This window comes from Penicillium manginii, assembly GCF_028828005.1.
Source record: "Penicillium manginii strain IBT 31320 chromosome Unknown utg000005l:1.0-5665137.0:1.0-5668048.0, whole genome shotgun sequence".
In the NCBI taxonomy this organism is placed as follows: Eukaryota; Fungi; Ascomycota; class Eurotiomycetes; order Eurotiales; family Aspergillaceae; genus Penicillium; species Penicillium manginii.
The window spans coordinates 1,672,994-1,691,245 of NW_026643106.1; the positions used below are offsets into that span (position 1 = coordinate 1,672,994).

General features: G+C 49.6%; 6 protein-coding genes across 6 annotated transcripts; 1 reads left to right on the top strand and 5 right to left on the bottom strand.

Annotated features, from left to right (window-relative positions):
* Positions 1–1,144: 1,144 nt before the first annotated feature.
* Positions 1,145–4,647, bottom strand: N7533_007005 (putative eukaryotic translation initiation factor eIF-2C4; the record flags this gene model as incomplete). The annotated part of the gene is made up of 6 exons (XM_057103655.1): positions 1,145–3,346; positions 3,405–3,598; positions 3,653–3,855; positions 3,909–4,078; positions 4,138–4,257; positions 4,351–4,647. The coding sequence occupies 6 exons, from the start codon at positions 4,645–4,647 to the stop codon at positions 1,145–1,147; spliced, it is 3,186 nt and encodes a 1,061-aa protein (XP_056958612.1).
* Positions 4,648–6,089: 1,442 nt separating this feature from the next.
* On the bottom strand, positions 6,090–7,200 carry N7533_007006 (mRNA 3'-end-processing protein rna14; the record flags this gene model as incomplete). The annotated part of the gene is made up of 3 exons (XM_057103656.1): positions 6,090–6,103; positions 6,175–6,888; positions 6,945–7,200. The coding sequence occupies 3 exons, from the start codon at positions 7,198–7,200 to the stop codon at positions 6,090–6,092; spliced, it is 984 nt and encodes a 327-aa protein (XP_056958613.1).
* A 28-nt stretch (positions 7,201–7,228) lies between these two features.
* N7533_007007 (uncharacterized protein) lies at positions 7,229–9,467 on the bottom strand (the record flags this gene model as incomplete). Its single annotated transcript, XM_057103657.1, has 3 exons — positions 7,229–7,948; positions 8,003–8,434; positions 8,496–9,467. The coding sequence occupies 3 exons, from the start codon at positions 9,465–9,467 to the stop codon at positions 7,229–7,231; spliced, it is 2,124 nt and encodes a 707-aa protein (XP_056958614.1).
* A 496-nt stretch (positions 9,468–9,963) lies between these two features.
* Positions 9,964–10,989, top strand: asf1 (nucleosome assembly factor ASF1; the record flags this gene model as incomplete). Its single annotated transcript, XM_057103658.1, has 4 exons — positions 9,964–10,072; positions 10,132–10,171; positions 10,224–10,532; positions 10,596–10,989. 4 exons carry the CDS (start codon positions 9,964–9,966, stop codon positions 10,987–10,989), a joined length of 852 nt encoding a protein of 283 aa, XP_056958615.1.
* Positions 10,990–11,516: 527 nt separating this feature from the next.
* On the bottom strand, positions 11,517–14,900 carry N7533_007009 (uncharacterized protein; the record flags this gene model as incomplete). The annotated part of the gene is made up of 7 exons (XM_057103659.1): positions 11,517–11,542; positions 11,617–11,895; positions 11,953–12,074; positions 12,128–14,261; positions 14,324–14,663; positions 14,723–14,819; positions 14,896–14,900. The coding sequence occupies 7 exons, from the start codon at positions 14,898–14,900 to the stop codon at positions 11,517–11,519; spliced, it is 3,003 nt and encodes a 1,000-aa protein (XP_056958616.1).
* A 490-nt stretch (positions 14,901–15,390) lies between these two features.
* Positions 15,391–16,522, bottom strand: N7533_007010 (phosphotransferase family protein; the record flags this gene model as incomplete). The annotated part of the gene is made up of 2 exons (XM_057103660.1): positions 15,391–15,523; positions 15,606–16,522. 2 exons carry the CDS (start codon positions 16,520–16,522, stop codon positions 15,391–15,393), a joined length of 1,050 nt encoding a protein of 349 aa, XP_056958617.1.
* Between the last annotated feature and the right edge of the window lie 1,730 nt (positions 16,523–18,252).

Sequence of the window (18,252 nt, forward strand, 5' to 3'; positions counted from 1 at the left end):
TCGCTCTGCGATAGAACCTCGGAATCCCAATACTCAACCCACGACCTTCATTCACTTTCTCTCTTTCTGTCTTCAAATGCCGGCCTTTTCTCCATGAACCAACTATCTCCAATTGCTTTCTACGCCTCTTACTGCTCTCCATGCATTTTCATATTCGAGAACCGACACCGCGAAGGTGGATACGACGATTGATGGAGAAACAATCGGCGAGATGAATACGGTAGACCTCGTGGCTGGGAATCATTTCGACGATCCTGACCATGCCTGTTATGTATTATTTCCCGTTTTTGTCTGCTTCTACACGCCGAGCTGCAATGTAATGCTCTATATAATCTTGTATTCTGGCATTTTCCATGTATTATAACATCACGTTACCAGGTGGCTTTTGCCTTTTTTTTCTTCTTTTTCAGTTTCTTCTCCGTCTTGTGTAAACCACTAGTAGCTCCCCGGAATCTTTCCCACCGGTTGTATTCTTCTCTTGTCTGGTGAAGACTGCCTAGGTGCCCTCGCGGTCTTCATGATTGAGTTCAAAAACCATCCTAGTAGAGTACTAGCTTTTTTACCAACTCCTTGTTCGAGTAGATACATGGTCGAAATACTACCTAGTAGGTACTGGTACTACTATTGCCGTGAACATATGCGTAGCAAAGGAGTCGACAATGACCAACTTTGCACACCTCGAGGAGATAAGCACTACGGACCTAAAACTTTTACATGAAGGCACAAGTAGATAGTTAACTACCCCGCGGTGGAGGTACTGCATTGACTAACTATCAAAATTGATTGATAAACTCGCTTCCCTCTCTCTGCCCCTCCAAACCACCAAACCAAGTCCAGTCAATTGAAACCCAGTGACGCCGCGCCCACTTCTCGAATTTCAAAGAAACAAAAGAGAAACCAAGGCACTACAATCTAGGGATCCAATAACCTTCGATGACCATGGGGCAGGGGCATATTCATAATGCTGAGGATAGACTCCGTCGAAGATGAAACTGAGGAATAACAAAACAAGATACCCTTGGGTATGAAAGGACCGGAATGAGTAAGAAGAAATTTGGATGAGCAAGTGTGAGTATCGATCCAGGGCAAGTCATCATTTGAGCGAAAACTTGAAACTTGGCTGGATATGGGCGACTCTGGGCGATCAGATCCACCACATCTTGTAAGAAAGTCTGTTGCTGGTGCCGATGATGGGGAGAAGACGTGATCCGGCGAGTTTGGGTGCAGGCTTTTCTTCCTTCTCCTTGGCCCCCTTTGCTGGGTCCTGAGAGCTCGGGATAGGCTTGGGAACACTTTCGCCGAAACGGTGTCCAGGGTTCCCCTTCAACATCTCTTGTGTGTGCTCCTTCTGCTTCTCACGGAAGTCATCCTTCTCCTTTTGTCGAGGGTGTTCAAGCTCCCGACGCATTGGAACTTTAGTACCGTGCTGCGGACCAGAACTGGCCGGTATATCTTCGTGGTGGCGTGCACGGACGGAGATCAGATGGGCATAGTAGATCGAAGGATGAACAGAGACTGGAGTGGTAGAGCGCACGTATTGGTAGCAGTGTTCATAAATCATGTTCTCCAGCTCTTCCGGCTTGTGGCCAATCTCATCCAGAAGTACAGTATAATGGACAGGGCGGGATGTACCCTGGAGAGCAGCATGGGAGTACAACAAGAAATCCCACCCATGGGGACTCGTCACATCGCGGTTGACGAGAAGCCCTGGCAGAGGGTTGCCGTTTCGGTCCGAGCAGCTCTTGTCAGTCGGCTTCGGGAAAGCTCGTAGATGGTGGCGTTTGTTTGCAACAATGACCGTCATCTTCCCTGACCAAGAATTCAGCTTGAGGCATTCGGCGGCAACTTTTTTGATCGCCAGCACCTCCTTTTGAAGGACCTCCAGGAACTCGGACTCAGAAACACCATCCCGGAAGTAGTAGATATGCTTGGGCGGCTTTCCTCCTTTTCCAAGGGTAGCATTCCACTCAAGCATAAGCGGGAGCAGAATTTCCCGAACGTTTTCGGGGGTGATGATCTCCTTCAGGTCGCCGTTTGTTTGACAGCCGCCCATGTAACTGATGCCTTGTGGGTCGTTGGAGATGCACATGGCAGCAAGCGAGGGAGTCCAAACACCAAGCATCGGGTGCGTCACATCAGCTCCGATGATCACAGACTGGGGCCGCAGTGTCGAGGCAGGGGTCTTGGGAATGGCTCTGCTGGTGACACCACCGAGCTTAGCGTTCACTTTCATCAGAACATTTGAAATGTACTGAGGCTTGTTGTCCATGCAGTGACGCGCCTGGAGAACCTGTGAGGGTACACCCCAACGGCAGTCGCATGACTTCTTGATGCGCAAATAACTGAAGCTGTTCTTGTCGGGCACGATGATAACCAGAAGCTGCGGTAGAATTCCCCACGCCTCACGGGTCTTTTCGTACAGTGTCTTCATTGCGACTCCGATGTCATCCCGCAGTTCGATGGAAAGAGCTCGGTTTTTGTAAGCCCCGCCGTGCTGTTTGAAGAGCTTTTCAAAGTGATCATGGAAGGCTTGAACCTGATCAAACTTGACCGAGGTACGGTAGCCAGCAATGAATCCGATTCCCCAACATTCGAGGGGCTTGATGTTTGATTTGAAAAACTTCTTGCCACGAAGATCCCAACGTCCGGTCGTGCCAGGATTATGTTTGACATTTCCGAATTGAATCTCCGGGTTTGGAAGCAAACGAGCCTTGGTCTTGATCATACTAGATCCGATTTTCATGCCGTAGTTGATCAAGTTGGGATCTTTTGCATGGTCGAGGATCTTGTGGCAATTGAGGATGGCTTCCAAGCGTCCCGTGGGTTTCACGGCAGTCCACTTGATCATGTCGGCAGTCATACGCTCATCAAGCTTATGGGGCCATCGCTGAAGGTGTCGAATGAACAAGATCTCAAGGGGGAAGATGACACCGGCGCGAGTCATCTGAACCAGTGCAGTCTTTCCGTGCTTGATCTGGAAGTTGTACTTCTTGAGGAAATAGTCATAGATGGTAATTTTCTCGGATTTTCCAGTGGCCTGGTCGTCGATCTTGATCGTGTATTCCTTAGCACCGCCGTTAATCAGATGGTCGATGGTATAGCTTCGATTTGCGAGTGGGTATCCTTCGAAATCAGGAGACACTCGAAGACCATGAAGTCGCTTGCTGACTTTGGAAAATTGCTGGGTCTCCATTCTGCTTCCATCCTTATCCAAGATTGGCTCGAGAAGCTTCGGAATCAGGGCCTGGTCGTCCGTCGAGCCGAGGATTCCCCGGATGATATTGATGAGGGAAGCTCGAGAATAGAAAACAGCATGCGCGATGTCCACATTGAGATACAGGCCATTCTAATGAATAGTCAGTTGAAGCTTAATTTTAATAATCGGGGAGTACGATGGTTCTTACAGGTGAAGGCTTGACTGTTTGAAATACGCCTCGATAGCATGTCGCGCCACTTTGGAGCAGCGGCCAGTGGGATTTATCGGCAATTCTTCGAACTTCTGGATCGGGGTGAGTCTCGAGCTTCTCGAAGAAATATGATCTCTTCAGAGCCGTGAATTCTTGCGCTGGGTAATCCCGGATCAAATGATCGAGAAAGTCTGTCTTGGTCAATTACAGGTCATTTCGGGGCGCAGAGAGATCCTATCACTTACTTAAAGCCTCCATCACAGTTTCATCAAGTGGACGCTTTTTTTCGAGCCACTCGTTGATGGTGCCGAGGAAAATCTTCCGGCGAACGCTCATGATGAGACAAATCTCTTCTCCATGAACATCGGCGCGACTGCCCACAGGGCGACGCCATCCACTTGGATAGACAAACTTGTCTCGCAGCTGACGGTCGAGGGCAGTGAGGGACCTGTACGCATAAGTAACCTGCGAAGACGAAGATGAAAGCCAGGCAAAACTTACCAAGCAATGTGCTTCCCGTCGTAGATGGCATCAGGAAGACGTTCCTTGCGGACCTTCGACCGGTAGAAGACCTTGCGAAGAATTTCGGCATCTTGCTCCATGTACTGGCCTCTCTCTGGTGGATCATCAGGTCCGGCACTCTCTTTCCATTTGCCGAGCATGGCGTTGACCTGTTGTTGTTGTTAGACTCGATTGTTCTTGGAAGGGTACCTTGGAAGCGAAGACTGACCTCGTACTGGAAGATGGGCTTGGTCGGGAACTTGATGATCGGGTATGCGTTCATGACAACCTCAACCTCTTTCCCTGACTTGTTCAAGGGTTGGCGAGGAGGCAAAGTAAATTTCGGGATCTAGAACCGAGTCAGCGTAGCTCTCGGAGCAATCCAACAAGATAAATAATGAAAATACATCACTGAAATTTGCAGAGCTGAAATCATACTTACTATCCCTTCATCTTTACCGGGCTTCTCCCGAGGAGGAGGAGTCCATTTTTCGCCCTGGTCGCGCACAAGGGTGCCCTTGATACGCACATACCCAGGAGGAGCAGGCTCCGGGTGGACGATCGGAGGATGAGTAGGAGGACCCTTGCGCGAATCCTTGGATTTCACAGATGCGCTACTCTCGTAGCTGGAGCCAGAGCTTTTCTTGCTGCTGTCGCTCTTTCGGCTGGGGCTATCGCCTTGCTGATCCCGCCGGCTAGGGCTGCGGCTGCGGCCCTGCCCGGTAGATTTCGGAGCCATGGAGCAAAAAGAGCTGGAATTCGGGTATGTAAGAATATGCAACTCTTTCATAGTGCGGGGAAAAAACGGAAAAAAAGAACAGTCCATTTGATACATGAGGAATTGGGATGGCATTAGTGATTCCAAGAAAATCACCAATATAAGGTTGTTCGCCGGGTCAAAGCAACTGCTTCCAAAATCGAAGAAGTGCCACTGCAGGGATATTCACTTACCAGATCACAAAAGAAGGATCACTGTGACCGATTCAGAGAGCCGAAGAGAGGTTGATAGGATATGGTGTAGAATGAGAGGGATTTGGGGAGTCAGTACGGGTGGTAGGAAAAGAGAACAGAACTAGCCAGAAAATAGCGAGGATTGTATCGGGGTGGGAGTACAAATTCCGACGTTTGTCAAGAAGAGGTTTAGGAGATGGAGTGAGAGGGAGATGAGAGGGGGATGAGAGGGAGATGAGAGGGTTGATGTAGAGAGGAAGGAAGCGTGGAAGACGAGGGCGAGCAGGTATAAATCAACAACAACAATAACAACAACAACAACAGAGTCACGGGCAGGCAGGTACGCCAGATGCGTAAACAATGGCAAAGAAGGAAGGAACATCCCTCCTTTTGAACCATTAAATAGTGGCAGAATTGGAAGCCACGGGCCAATATCAAAAGTGGAAGGTGCGGGCTGATTGTCAAACGCGGCCTCTAAACGGAAAGAACCCCCTTATCGAATATGCGATGAATGGTCAGGGTAGCAATTGATACTATTAGGCAGTGAGCATAGTCAATAGAGGAAGAAGGAGGTGGATCACACGAGGCATCAAGTGTCAGAAGTGAATTGATGATGGCATCGATTTATTGCCGAACAGAAGAGTGGCAGCGACTAAATAGTAGGAGTGGTAGCAGCAGCAGCAGCAGCAGTGACGTATCGCTTCTTGGTGAATCAGATGGAAAAGGAGACAGAAGAGCGCTTCTGCCTACTAGTGACTGGATTGGTGATGAAGGTGGGGACGGGATGTATCCAGCTAGAAACAGATATTTCCTTTTATTACATTCAATTATCATTGGGGCTATCTGCACTATCATCCCGAGACTGTACAGGAAAATAGAATTATTTCTCCGCTCAACATGAGAGCTGGGCCGATCAGGCGAAATAAACAACTTATGATCAGAGGGGTTCTGATCCCCAAAACGAAAGCAGACTGACGCCTAACAGATGCGATAGACTCTAATGAGGAATGAAAGGGATTTAGGGAAAGAAGAGTGAAAGAAAGCCACGCAAACCCCAGTCCCATCTTTCGTCAGAACAAGCTTCGTTCAACGCGGGAAATATTGTCGGAAAGAAATCACCCAATCTTCGCACCGCGAAGATGAGATGAGGGTCGTACGGCCGGTGATAGAATCAAGAAAAAAAAGGAAGAGGGAAGGGAGGAGAGGGAATAAGAAAAGAAGGAGGAAGACTTAGCGGTAAGCACCTTGAGATATGTTAGCAATGTTTCCAATTTCCGTGGGGTATGCCTTTGCGCAATTCTGCAGCCAAACTTACCTCCATATGCATTGACCCCACTCTGCGCTGTACCAAGCCCTCTGGCATTGGCTGGGAGCGGGATCTGGGAAGGGCTCGCCGGGATATCGGTGCGGCGAATGAGATCGACCATTTTTTCTGGTGACAAGCGCGGAAGGTGGTATGCCGATGCATGGGGTATGTTGTTGAGTAGCTGGACCACCTCTCGGGGTAGGGGCGCCGGGGATCCTTGTGGTTTGTAGTGGGACGTGACCTGGCCATTGATGGCTTGCCCTCGCTTCTGTTGATCAAGACGGCGACCTTGCGCGGCCTTGAGAGGCGACTCGGCCCGAACAAACTTGCGGGGGCGGTCAGAGTCGTAATCGAAATCCTCGCTGGGGTAAGGTCGCTTTGGCGAGCTAAAGGACATATCATGCTGCCCAGGTGCTGGTGAAGTTTGGATTTCCGGTTTGACGCCTGCGTGTAATGTCTTGGGCTGGGTCTGCGACGGCGACAAGACTGGCCGCACATATACTGGATCGAATGTGGGTGTGGTGTAGCGGTGCGAGAACCGATCCAACGAGGGATCTTCGGGAAAGAGCTCACGCATGCGATTCTCCAGATTTATCACTTGCACCAAATCTCCGTATCGAGACTCATATTCGTGAAGGAAGGCAAAAATGGGCTTAGCTTTCTGAACAGTCTCGGGATCAGAGGCAAATCTTCTGGCTGTCGTCTCGAATACAGCTCGAGCATCTTTTGAGTATATGTTAGTATACGTAAGGTAATGGATAATGCAAGCAGCGACTTACTGATGATATCATTAATGTCAATCAAATGTTTGAGGTATTCGAGGGCGAAGTTTTCATCTTGTGGGAATAGCTTTGCACCGCGTTCAAAGATTTTTGTAGCGGAAGGATCCTTATAGCAGTGATATTCCATGAGCGCACTGGCAATGTAGACATCGCTAGTGATACGGCCACGCTTTCGAGCTTCTGCAAAGATCGATCGAGATCCGAGTTCTTCACCCGCCTTACCCTTACCCTGAATACGACGCATGGCGCGCATCAACGCAATCCAGGCGAAAGAAATGATCTTAGCGATAAGATCGAGATGGGGGGGCGTTAGTTTTCTTCAACGCCGCAATCTGCGCGTCCAGAGCTGCCTTGTTCTCCTTTGCCTTTGCTTCAGAATCATCGTCATCGTGATTCTGTGCCAGTTTGTGATCGGGTTTCTCTTTCGCAAATGTCTCCTTGATACGGGAGACAGCCTCGGCCTGTTTGGCGAACCCCTTGTCGGACAAGTCGAAGAGCGCATCGATGACTTTGTCATAGGGCTCCCGTACTTTGAGGGCACGTTTCAAAGAATCATTGTCTGACTCCGAGGTGATTTCGAGGCGATCGCCTTGTTTGAAGGCTAGCAGGCAGCTGTCGGGGTTCGCCTCGATTCCTTGCTTCAAGAAGTCGTTACCGTCATTGACCATGTCGTTCAGGAAACAAAAGTCGGCAGCTTCAAACCAGATTTCAGGCACAAAGCGCAGAGCCATCAAAGCTTGCTTGTACACATAGGTCACGCGGCCTTTGAAGGCCACGTTATCGTCCTCTTTAAGAACCAGAGGGTCACCTTTCTCCCAGGCAATCCAACGCTTCCACACGTCCACCTGGTGGGCGAATTCAACGTCACCTTCGGATCCGGGGACTGGGGGTAGCCGGGGAAGGGAGGTGCGGATCAAGTCTCGAGTGATGTTCTGTAGCTCGGTATAAGAGCTCCGTGCGGTCATATACGACGGCGATTGTTCCTGTAAAAATTTGCGACCCTAGATAGCAAGTCAGTACGAGTATAGTCTTAGTCATGAAGTTTGGAAATCTACCGTAAGTCGGCCGAGGCCCATTTCGAACTGGTCATACTCCTTCCACAGAGTATTGACAGATTGAGTGGGAACACAAATGGCTCGCTGATAGGCTTTTCTCAGTAAGTCCATTTTCTGCTGATCCTGCCATCCTGACCCGCCGACATTTCCTGGGCCTGTGCGGATGAACTCAATGTAATCGGACCAGATGTTACCACTGTCTTTGTCCATGCCAACGTTTTGGAGGGCAACATCATATGCAGATGAAATGATTTGTCGGCAATTTCCATTTGCGTCCGTCGACAGGGGATTCCGACGGCGGACATAATCCAGATAAACAGTCCAAAGTTTGACACTGCGAATGGTAACAAGTGTGCGGTTGAAGATTTGCTCCACCTGGAAGAAACCATTCAGGTCAGACTCCATCGTGACATATTCCACCCATTGATCGGCCTGCGATTTGTTCTTTGATCAGCTACCATGAAGATTTAGAGGGTCATGAATACAATCTTACCGCCATGGGAAACACCTTCAGGAATGCGTCGTATGTCTCACGAGATTTTTCCAGCCGATTGCGATTTCGGTGCTCCGCAATCAACTCCAGCCAAGCAGTGATATCCCCTTGTGGATCCTCATCAACGCGGTCTTGTAGGATCCCAACACGGTCATAGGGCAGACGACCTTTTGCAGTCGAGGGAGAGTCAGGTACAGGAGTAGGAACAGTACTGTTCTGTAGGCTAGCTTCCTGCGAAGCGCACCGATCTTGGGTAGAGGCAGAAAGATCGATATTGGGAACATGAGCAGGAGAATATGAACTATTGGCACCTTCTGGCATGCTGGCAGAGCCCTGTATGGGCACTTGCGATGATACATCAGGGGAAGTGTTTTGAATTGCATTTCCTGAACTTGGATCTTCAGCCATGATCATGGCATCTCTGGTATCAATCCCCAGCGCAGCCGGAGGCTCGTAGTGAGGCTCGTAGTGAGGCTCATAGTCTGCTTCTTCTTCCTCTTCTTCTTCTTCTTCTTCCTCTTCGTCTTCGTCTTCTTCCTGTCCTGCCTGTTCTTTTGCTTCTTCCTGTTCATCCTCGTCGCCGTCATCGACTTCAAATCCCCCAATGGTTCTGGCCTGGGGTTGCGCAGATGCACCCACAGGTGGTGCAGGTGTGGACGTCTGAGACTCATCGTGCGAAAGATCCTGTGAAACATCTGTGGCGTCATTCGGAAGACTGGTAGCTAGATGTGAAGTATCTTGCGGGTTGTAGGTGGATGTCTCGGTGGACACTTCGTCCTGCTGCACATCAGACTCTGCCGTTTGCTGTTCAAAGTCTAGTGTGCTTGTGGGGTCATATTCTTGGTCTTCGGCATTGGCTTCGACATCTTCTTCTTCTTCATCTTCTTCTTCTTGGACGATATCTTGGTCTTCTAATTCCACTTTCATTGCCTGGTCTTGGAAAAAGGCTTGTTCATCCTGGTCGTCTGCCATGGTTGATGGTATGTGCGCGGGTGAGCTTTTGTTAAGAGACAAAGGAAGGTACTGAGGAGTTGGAGGAGCTAGACAAGCAATTTGAGGTGAGATGAGAGGGGAAAAGAAGCATTCGGGATAGAGATATCAGTGAAGAAGCCGCTGACGAGCGGTGCCAGTGATATCTTGAAGGAGCACTGTGACGCACTGATAGCAATTCACTGGTAGCATTCACATCTCAAGATGTTCATGTGCAAGCTGCCGCGACTTGCAGAACATTTTGCCGGATTGCACGTGGGCGGTCAGTCGCGTCCCTTGCGGGCGCGATTGACGCGCCTCCTCCTCGCATATGCCTCTTTACGGCACTCCAAAGTCCCCTTCACATTCCTTGCGGTGAAGTGTTTGTTTCTCCTTTCCCTGCCCCGGATTCACAGCTTTGACCCTATAAATTCTCTTTCTCTTCCCACGCCTCTCCAACCCACATTCATCGTACATACTCGCATATCACATACTCAAAATGTCCGTCGTCTCGCTTCTTGGGGTGAAAATCCTCAACAACCCTGCCGCCTTCACCGACTCTTATCAGTTCGAAATCACTTTTGAGTGTCTTGAGCAGCTTCAAAAGGGTAAGCTACTCCCAATTGCTTTCCTTTTTTACCAATTTTTTTCTCACCAATAATCCCAGATCTCGAATGGAAACTCACCTATGTCGGCTCCGCCACTTCGTATGTCTACCCCACCATCTGCTTGTATCTGCTCTTCACTAACACCCCATAGCTCCGAGTATGACCAGGAACTCGACTCCCTCCTTGTTGGCCCTATCCCAGTCGGTGTGAACAAATTCATCTTCGAGGCTGATGCGCCCGATCTGAAACGCATCCCTGCCTCTGAGATTCTCGGTGTCACTGTCATCCTTCTCACCTGCAGTTACGATGGCCGTGAGTTCGTCCGCGTTGGCTACTACAATAACAATGAGTACGACTCGGAGGAATTGGCCGCGGAGCCTCCTGCCAAGCCTATTATCGAGCGTATTCGCCGCAATGTTCTTGCTGAGAAGCCCCGCGTAACTCGATTCGCTATCAAATGGTAAGATCATTGTTCCGCCCTTTGTTTATTTACCCCAATTGATCCACTAACAACTGTCTCTAGGGATTCCGAGGAGTCTGCTCCCGCTGAGTACCCACCTGACCAGCCCGAGGCCGATAATCTGGACGATGACAGCAACGCCTACGGCGCTGAGGAAGCCGAACTTGAGGCCGCTCTCGTCAAGGAGCTCGAGGATGCCAACAAAGAGGGCGAGCCCGAAGCTGGCGAGGACCATGAGATGGAGGGTGCTGAGCCTGCCGCTGGCAAGGAGGATGATGACGAGTCCGATGCTGGTAGTGAGGATCTCGAAGAGGACAGTGACGATGACGATGACGATGAACTGGACGAAGAAGAGGGGGGTGATGAGGATGTCGAGATGGGCGATGACTCCGAGCAGAAGGACGACCCTGCTGGCAAGGCCGCTCACCAAGCCCAACCTGAGGTTATGGTCCACTAAATCACACACTGACCACAACCATACTCGACTTCTACACATCTGCCATTTAATTTCCAATGCTTCTTGATGACAACCATTCCGCTACGCTTATGACACCCGGATCAATATTCTGGGTTATACCCCTATTCAACTCGGCATTAATAAGGGTCCACGAAATAGAAAACATTCCATCCAAATTTTTACTCCCTTGACTCCGTAGGGGTCGATTTACATTTTCCTCAGTATGTAAGACAACCTTTTTGACTGGTTGCCGATGTCTCAAACACATTCAGTCTCCGGGGTATTTGCCTCCATGGTGACGATCAGCGGCTAAGAATGACCGGACCGTCCCTTCAATGGCTTGCTATGACGTGTCCAAGGCATTGTGAGTTCGAATTGGGTAGCAATAAATACATAGTTATACGGTCATCATTGGCATCCAGATGGAAATCGGCGTCGCTCACATTCGGGAACTATTAGTCTACAGGCCCAAGAAAGACAGTGGCAGGTATCAATTGCAATTATCCAGGCTTTCAGACAAAGAAAACTTAGAATCCGAACTTGGATCCCAGCGCTAGAAAGGTCGGTCAGCCAAGTATGCAAGGGATGGGTGGGGCACAGTTGTTCGGTCGAAATGAGGGGACTTACCACCAAAAACAGCTTTCCTCTTCTGATTCTGTACGTATTTGCCTACATCGCTAGCGAAGCTACTGCTATTTTCCTCTAATCGCTCCATGGTGTCACCCGCGATCCCGAGCCGTTCGGTGCGCTCCTGGATACCACGCGTCATGGATGACCAGTAGCCATCCTGGTCGCTCGGTCCTGGAGGTGGCGCACGGCCTTCTCGGAGTGCTTGTCGGCGCTCTTGCTCGTCTAGTCTCATTTGTTCGGCCATCCGCTTCGAGGGTGGGCGGTCAGGTCCGCCAACTATATTGGTTATGAGATTTCAGGAGCAAAACAGAAAAGTGTGGTCATTTGACTTACTCAAAATGTCCATATCTTGCGGGGAGATATATTGAGTTCCCGAGATCCATTGCATGTTTGTAATCGTGGGTCGAGGAGGTGTAACCTTCGCGGTGTCAAACAGTCGGTCCTGGGAAGGGTTCCTAAAATAAAAATTAGCAAATTGACTCGACAAAAAGAAAATTTGAAGCCATACATTTTGTGGCCAGCTCCCCAGACGTAGAACAATCCAAGTTCAGATGGGCCAGCCCATGTCATTACACTCCCAGTGGACGTGATATGTGCCTCAGATAGTCGCCTCATATCAGCAATGTGGTTAATTTTGCTGCAGCCAATTTCTTTCAGAGCAGGAATAGAGAACGCGCGGGCATTTCCATCGCCGCAAAGACAGACGAGGCTGTATCCACGACCCTCAGTCTTCACAACCGCCGAGGAGTCAACAAAATAGTCGTCCCATGTCTTGTGTGCACCCTTGGATGTCGCAGGCTTGAAGATCCGGCAACTAGAAGGCGAAACTGCAATGAGAACACCATTTATCTTAGTACCATTTCTCAACCCACCGACTGAGTTTGGCGTAGCGAGAGCACTTTCACCAGAGTCGGCGTCAATTGGGATCAGATTAGTGATCTTATCCTCCATGTTAGAGACACCCGCAAACGCAGCCGTGTAAGCACCATTTGAGGTTGGTAGAATCTTGAAGGTTGCCACATTTCCTCGATTTGTGCCAACAAAGCAGCAAATGCTCGAGTAATCCTCACCCTCCAAGGTCATCACACCAAATTCAATGCACGTAGGCCATTCTGGCGGAGCATCCTCAGTCCCACTCTTCTTTCGTACAAAGCTACTGCGTTTGGGCGTCTTTGAAAATTCAGAAAAGTGTGCAGTATGAATAATTGCAGGGCCGCGTAGGTCGATTATTGCAAGACTGCCACCTTCAAACCCTGCAGCCACAAAACCTACTTGGCTATGCTTCAAAGCCGTCACCGGTCCTTGTTGCATATCTAGTAAGGTCAGGGGAATCAGTCCTGTTTTCAGGCCTGGATCGGTTCGGTGGCCGATCGAAGTCAGTTTCCCGGCTTGGTTTGTACCGACGGCTTCCTCGTGGCCCTGAGAAGGGTTGTTGCCCCATCTAAAAACGACTAGTTCTCCGGTTCGAAGGCCAAGAGAGAGTTCATTGCCCCCACCTGACAGTGATATTTCAGCAACTTCGATGTTTCGGACTCGGCCAACAGCTCTAGCCAAATCGACCTGAACAGCATCGCCATTCTCAATCTCATCATCGTGGCCAGCATCCCAGAGACGAACCGTCCCATCTGCGTGCGCAGTGGTAATGACGTTTCGTTTTTCGAAGCGCTTGAGGGGGTTCTTGGCTTCTGCGCCTCCAAGTACAAACTTAGGCCCTTGCATTCTGCGCTCCCTCAGTCCGAGCCAGGCAGTACGATCGACTGGCGTAAGAGTGGCTTTATTCACGAATGGGTGAACGAAAGACAGGAATGGGTGTAGCATGTTGGTTGGCGTAATGGCATGTCCGCTGGGGAAGCTCATCGTAACCAACTCTCCCGAAGAAAGTACAGTGAGCAACGCAATCGGATCGTGTACACCCGCGAAATAGGGAGAAGAGCGGGGAATGGCACAAAAGTTGATGACCTGTGCACCCGGAGGAATTGGTAGCAATATGTCTCGGCGTGTTCTCTCAAAATAACTGGAAAGTACCTGCCAGGAAGATGTCTGATAGTTCGGAGTCGGGCCCATGTCCAGGAAAGTGAGGCCTTTGTTTGGTTCGCCAACATGCCGGCCACCAGCAACAAGCAGACCAGTATCGTCGGGGTTATCCTTCGCGCACCATGCTACCTTCACAATAGGTTCTTTAGGGCCCGTGGTCTGACCATCTGGTCCAGCAGGCCTCGAGCCACCCGGTTGGTCCACATTCGTGGCTTGGAGCGTACGAGCATGGAGCTTGCGGCCATCCTTTGAATCCCAAAGAACCAAGCTAGTGTCCTCATGAACAGTCAAAACAAAGTGTCCATTTGGATGCCAGACGGCTTCGGTCATCCTGGGCTTGCGTACTCCGCTGGCAGGCGCTTCCGGGTCTCCACCTGGGGCACCAGAAGGCACCTCGTAAATGAAGTACTTCTGCGCGACATTTTGTTTGAATGAGAATGTCACTGCTCCTTCTGAGTATCCGATGAGGATTTTTCCAATATCACGCGTAGAGAACGAGAGCGACACGACTGGAGAAAGTCGGGCTCGGGAGTTTACTTGCAGCCATAGATTTGGAATTTTGTATGCGGTCAAGGATTCTCGATCGAGATCGTATGCGACAACCTCGCCTATGTAAAGATCAGTCTGGTTTTCTTTTGGTCTATCATGCTTTTGTTTAAATTCAACGCACCGTTCGAGAGGCCGATGAATGCGTAGTCAAGGCTTGGGTCTGTCGCAAGTGCTGTGGCCTGGCCCGGGGGTGCGTAGGAGGTCACCAGCTGTTTGGTTTCGAGGGAGTAGATGCTGATTTCGTTTTTGGAATCGACACTGATGAGCTTGTCGGCACAGAACTGGAGGAACTTGGCCGAGGATTTCCGCGGGAATTGAAAGGTGGCCAGCACTCGGCGCTGTCCAAAGACATAGATCTGACCACTGCCGTATGGAGTATCGTTGGTGCCGACAGCAAGGAGGGATTGAACTGGGTCATACGCGATGACGCTTATCTTCGAATTCACACCACATCGTTCAAACTGGGAGACACAGTTAGTTGTGGACGGCGAAAGAGGATGCCTGAAATGCCAAGACAAACCTCGTCAATCTGGAAGAAGTCTGCAACCAGACCTTCCGACAAGTCATGCTGGATACCAGCTTGCTTGCCTCTCAAGAAATGCGCCATCTCCTGCAAGCTGGGGGTGGCAGGGGTATTTGGCAGGATGAAAGGGAAAAAAGTGGTGGAGCTCTTTCGGGGGAAGGTTAGCTGACGACATGGCGGAGGCTAAACGGATCTGCCCCGCTCCGCTCCCGCCTTACGGCTGCAAGCCATGCTGACGACGATGCACCAGAAGCATGAATTATTGAAAAAGCACGGCGGACCAAAGGGTCAGGCCATGGACAGAAAACACCTTGATTCAAATTACAGAATACTGCTATCTAAATTCTAGAAATCGGTATACCGGGGATCACAGCACCGAGGTCTGTCTTGAAATCAGTACTAGTAGTGTTCAAATTCCGAACTCAGGAAGTCACATGCCGAACTATACTTAATTATGAGGCTCCACATTTCCCAGTCACAACTTAAACCTGAATCACTGGCACTCGGCATTCCGAGATGTTCTAACCGAGTCATTGAAAGGAATTTTAAACGAAGTGAGAAAAGAAAAAGAAAACCAAAATCTATGGGCTGAATTCCCGGGTATCATGTCGCTCGAACATGCCAATGTCTGCTTCTTCCCCGTCCTCTTATTAGTACTAGTACATCTAAACTGGACGCATAGCCATCATTTTTGTAATTGTTGCCGTCAGTCGTCTTCGTGCATCGAACTCCTTTGTCTCATCCTGATTCCGATAGTATTGAACAGTGACTTGCGACACCAGGCGGTAGCAGGCATACCTGATACATCACTAGGTTAGCATGAATGGGATATAGCAAGATGCGTTAAGTGCATTGCACCAAAAGGGAAGGGGTCACATACATCAATAGCCGTATGATTTCGCCTGGCGTCCTAGCCAGGGGTAGCCCAGCTCCTGATATCACAGCAGGATTCGGGTTCTCAAAGACCTCGGCCATGAGAATATCGCCCCAGAAGGCGCTGCTAAAGTCAATCACGCCAGACAATTGTTTTGACTCCTCATCCAGGAGAACATGAGAAGATCGGCCAAGTCCAATAACAACCAGGCGTGGAAGTGTCACTTCTTCTAATGCTGATTGTAATCGGCTCAATTCATCTCGAATCTGACCGTATGGTAGGTTGATGAACATGTCTTCGGAATCACGGAGTACGCTTTCAAACAAGGCACAGAAAGCGTCTCTCCAGGATAGCTTCCCGGCTCCAACAGCTACTTGTTGAAGAGAACCGAACGCAGGCGCCACATTCTGCCCGATGGTACCGGCTAAGAAGCCTAAATGACGGTCGATGCCATTTCGTTGTTGTAAAGTGAGCTGACACGCCATTTCTGAGAGAGGCGTTCCTTTCACATATTGTCGTAACGAGTAAGAAGACCCCAGCTGGCTTCCAAAAGGATCATAGTGGTATATTTGAGGGATGCAGGGGTTTGCACTCTGCCCCAGAAGGGCAAGGAACCGAGCCTCAGTTTCGAGAAAGAACCTTTCGTGTCGAAGAAGAGGAGTGCCGGTGGACGGGGAGGCTTTAAGAAGCAATCTAGCTCCGTTTGACAACTTAAGCAGACGTAAAGAATGCATGTGGCCGGTAATACTTTGTGAATTTTGCAGATAGACGGTCGATGGAAACAGCAAAGCCAGAAGAGCGTCAAGTCTCTCATATTCGCTCAATCCGGTGGGCTGTATCATATTGCGAGAGGAATTTGAGGAAACCCCCTTGAGGGGTAAGACAGAAGAATGCGTATATGTTTGCACATTGGATCGATGCATTCTGATATGAAACTGAAGGAGCAGTAGTAGTTCAGGGATGTAAGAAGTGTGAGAGGCCTCCCGGACGCAGTCACCTTTTTACTAGATTAGTAACAGGTGGCCAGGCCTCGCATATGAAGGAGATTGTCAAGGCCAGAACAAATCATGGGGTAAATTTCAGGAACTTGGCATCTTTCTAGGGTTGCTGAAACCCACAGCGGTATCCATCGCAGAGGCGAAGAAGACCAACGATAGGGTCAGGGGAGCCACCAAACCACCAGCATTGTCGACCCACGTAACGTCTAGGAAGGAGAGATCACGGGCCCTTCCCGAACCAGCGCCATACCATTACCTCTGTAGGTTCAACTACGCGAGATACTAGACCTTCGCGGAGGGACTCGTCATACACAGTGAAAGGACCGAGGTAGGTGGCCCACCGATCTCGTTTACCATGGCGCGTTGAAAAAAAACAACATTAAAAGTCTCCAATTGCAGTAATTGTCTAGCGAAAAGGAGCGAGGTCCAAGGCTGTGCATAGCGCAGATAAATAGCACAAAAAAAAAAAGCGCAGTGCTGGCTCGCCAAAGGATCCCGCTCTCAGCGAGGTTGGCATCCGAGCACACGGTGGCCGCCAATCACAGGCGCGCCTTACCGAAATGCTCCGTGGAGCCCATGAGGAACTCGGGCCAAACCAGACTAACAAATCTACTTCCCCATAGAAGCCAGCTGCACCTTCGAAATGATGTTCTTTGAGATCCATTCTGCCCCTCACTATAAATTACTTTTCACCATCGCACCTTGCATCATCGCATCTTGCTCATCACATCCGATTGCTCAATCTTTGAATGGTGGCTCCCCCATGCGGCCATGCCCGCCTAAGGCGCTCCATCGGCAACCGACTCAGTTTAGTACATAGTTACTGGTTTCAAGCAAAAGTTTTGTGGTCTAGGGTACTAGTACTACATATCTCAACGCACATCTATTTGGAATATCCATTCAGGTTTCAAATATTCACTGGTACTAGTACCGTGACCTAGCTGAGTACGCTTACTGGTACTGTCAGGTTTGCTACCGCACCTATTCCCTTGCGTATTACTAGTACTATGTAGGCGGTTTCTTTGATTTATTCAAAAAGTTCTTTGAAGGTTGAATATACTAGTAGTAAAATTGTTCATCCCATGTAAACCTTGTAAGTCTACAGGGACACGGCCACTGGGAACGGTTCAGCCTAAATTGCAGACCTACCGAGCCGGTTGCCGCTACGGAACGCATCCCGCCGTCTGCAGACTAGGAGTCATGCAAAGCGGGAGGGAAAAAGCATAGACCATTTTTTTTAATTTATTTACTTATTTCCTTTTTCTACTCCGTGCCGTGGAACCATTTTAGATGAAATATTTTATACATCACTTATTTTATCTATTGATCGACGATCGGTCCCGACGTTGATCAGAATCGAGGAACACGTTCCATACGGAGTAGCCCATGTTGGTTCTGGTAAGCAGTTATGACCCCTACCAGTGGGGCAAAATGGCTTGAGATCCTCGAGGTGGTATTTGGTATGTACTTAGTAGTAGTAGATAAACCCTTCGGGTGGAAGCGCTTGTAAATCAACAATTTCGGACGCATCTAGAGTGTTGTCGCGAGAGGCAGCAGCCAATTGGAGAAATTGGCATCTCTGATGCACCAAGCCGCCACATCAAGCATTATTGGTCATCATCAAGTCATGCCCGAAGTGAAACAAAGATAATTCC